Source organism: Strongylocentrotus purpuratus, unplaced genomic scaffold (assembly GCF_000002235.5).
Source record: "Strongylocentrotus purpuratus isolate Spur 01 unplaced genomic scaffold, Spur_5.0 spur5_scaffold_8, whole genome shotgun sequence".
NCBI lineage: Eukaryota > Metazoa > Echinodermata > Echinoidea > Camarodonta > Strongylocentrotidae > Strongylocentrotus > Strongylocentrotus purpuratus.
Window position 1 is genome coordinate 10,190,806 of NW_022145614.1, and position 2,129 is coordinate 10,192,934.

General features: G+C 42.5%; 1 protein-coding gene across 1 annotated transcript; it reads left to right on the top strand.

Moving 5' to 3' along the window:
* Window positions 1–1,104: 1,104 nt before the first annotated feature.
* LOC100890501 (protein PLANT CADMIUM RESISTANCE 3-like) lies at window positions 1,105–1,440 on the top strand. Its single transcript, XM_011680417.1, has one exon. The coding sequence runs from the start codon at window positions 1,105–1,107 to the stop codon at window positions 1,438–1,440; it is 336 nt and encodes a 111-aa protein (XP_011678719.1).
* Window positions 1,441–2,129: the final 689 nt, after the last annotated feature.

Consider the following 2,129-nt stretch of genomic DNA (forward strand, 5'->3'; position numbering starts at 1 on the left):
ACAATACTTTCTGGATTCTTTTACTCTTTGAACTTTTCTCTGTGCCATTCTCCTGCTGCGTCGATAATGGAGTAGGCTACCAAGTTCTCATACCAAGCTACGTTTGTATCATCGATATAATTAGCTCGAACTGTTCTATTTTGTCTTTAGACAATATCCTCTTATCTGTGTTTACCGAGTTCTAGTATAAAACTCTATCTACCGCTGATAATTATATTAGACAGTCGTAATATTCTTCAATAAAATAATTTTTTAACATAAATTCATTGTGACTGGACATTTCATTCCTGTGTCAGTGAATACTCGCTATATCCACGCTATATCCGATTCAACGACATAGTAAGAGTGTTACATAATGAAAGGAGCCCCTTAACCCCCCCCCCCCCCCCCCCATTCCGAACTGCTATAGATCCTCACTTTATTTATTTTTTAATAATTACTTGGTATGATATTGGAATAACTATTTTTTTTTTGGAAATTATTTTAGCGTTCATTCAATGCAAAAATAATCAGAATGACAACATAAACATAAGTTGTCATAACCAACGAAGTTACGGTTCCATTATTATGCACTGAGATTTCTATACTGCTATCTACCCCATCTGCTATCGATTGTGCTTTTCCCACCCGAATTATAATCTGGTGCGAAAATCCTCAATGGTATGCAAAATGGAAGGTTTTACGAATAATATGTTTTTATTTGAACAGTATTAGAGTTCTGAAATTGGATTTGAGATGGATCGATACATTAGTGTTGAAGCGTTGCAGCTGCGGCCTGAGTTGACCAAGCTGTAGCGCCCAGGTACTGCATTCATTACCATTTATAGAATTAATTATGCGTGACGTTGTCAGAATACGGTGTCACGATTGGTCGAAACATCAGCGATCTCCCGCCACGGGTCGGTCATGCGCAGGAGAAAGCAAAATCTGCCAAATCGTTTGTGGCGAACAATACACGCCCTTCTCTTCGCCTGCGCTTCTCGCTGTCAACGGTATTTCTATTCACTTTGAAGGTAGTTACCATTCCGAACACCACACAGGCGAACTCCACGCATCACTTTTTCTTTTCGAGATAACTAACGGATAAAAAAATCAACATCCAAAATGGGCGAATGGAGCAATGGAATCTGTGGCTGCTTCAGCAACATTGGCATGTGTATCTTCACCTATGTGGTACCATGCTACACCCAAGGAAAACTAGCAGAATCTCTGGGCGATGACTGCCTGCTCTGTGGTATTTCTCTGCTGGTACCCATCGTCAACATCTATGCCCGTGTCACCACCCGCGGGAAAGTTCGTGAAAACAAGGGCATAGAAGGAGGCATTATTGGCGATCTGCTCTGTGTCTGCTGCTGCCCATTCTGTGCTATCATGCAGGAAGCCTTGGAGATGTCCGTGTCTACTCCTCTAGGTGCTGGCGAATCCATTGCCCGTTCATAAACCACGTGAAATCTTCTTCAAAAATCAACGAAATTACGGTACATTTTTATCATTTGCAATGGAAGCCCTGGCATTGCAGCTTCGTCAACGCATCAGCGCGGGCTCAAAAGACCACGCCCTTTATCAGTACATGCTCAACGTTTAGCTGCATTGATACGTTTTAACTATGGAACTGGAAGTTCGACGGCTCGAAAGGAATACTGGTTCAAATACCACATCTCTGGATTTATTATATAATTCACTTTTAACTGACTTTCAACTGAGAGGGTTGCTTACGACTCCGAATCTGGAATGATCTGCATCCAACAACAACGCACGGAGGCCAGGGAGGTTGCAGTGCAGCTGCCGTTATTTTGCGCATCATGTACTACTCAACGATGCATGGAGAGGATGAGTTTGAGCGGGTATACTTTCTTCTCAGGTATCATCACTCGCACCGCACGTCTTGTCAACTCGTCAACTGCTAATGATACGATATTCGGTGGACACGCTTGCCCGAGAATTCATCCTCCTATCCTATAGCACGATGCAGCTAGCAGAATTTACACCACTATAATCATGAGTGAACAGCCATGCCTTTCAATTTAATTGCCTACGGATCAAAAAGGTCATACCCACGCGGAGCGGCTGCCAATACGCGGTGCTCAACGAAAGAAAAACAAAAAAACAGCCCTAAAATATTGATTTCT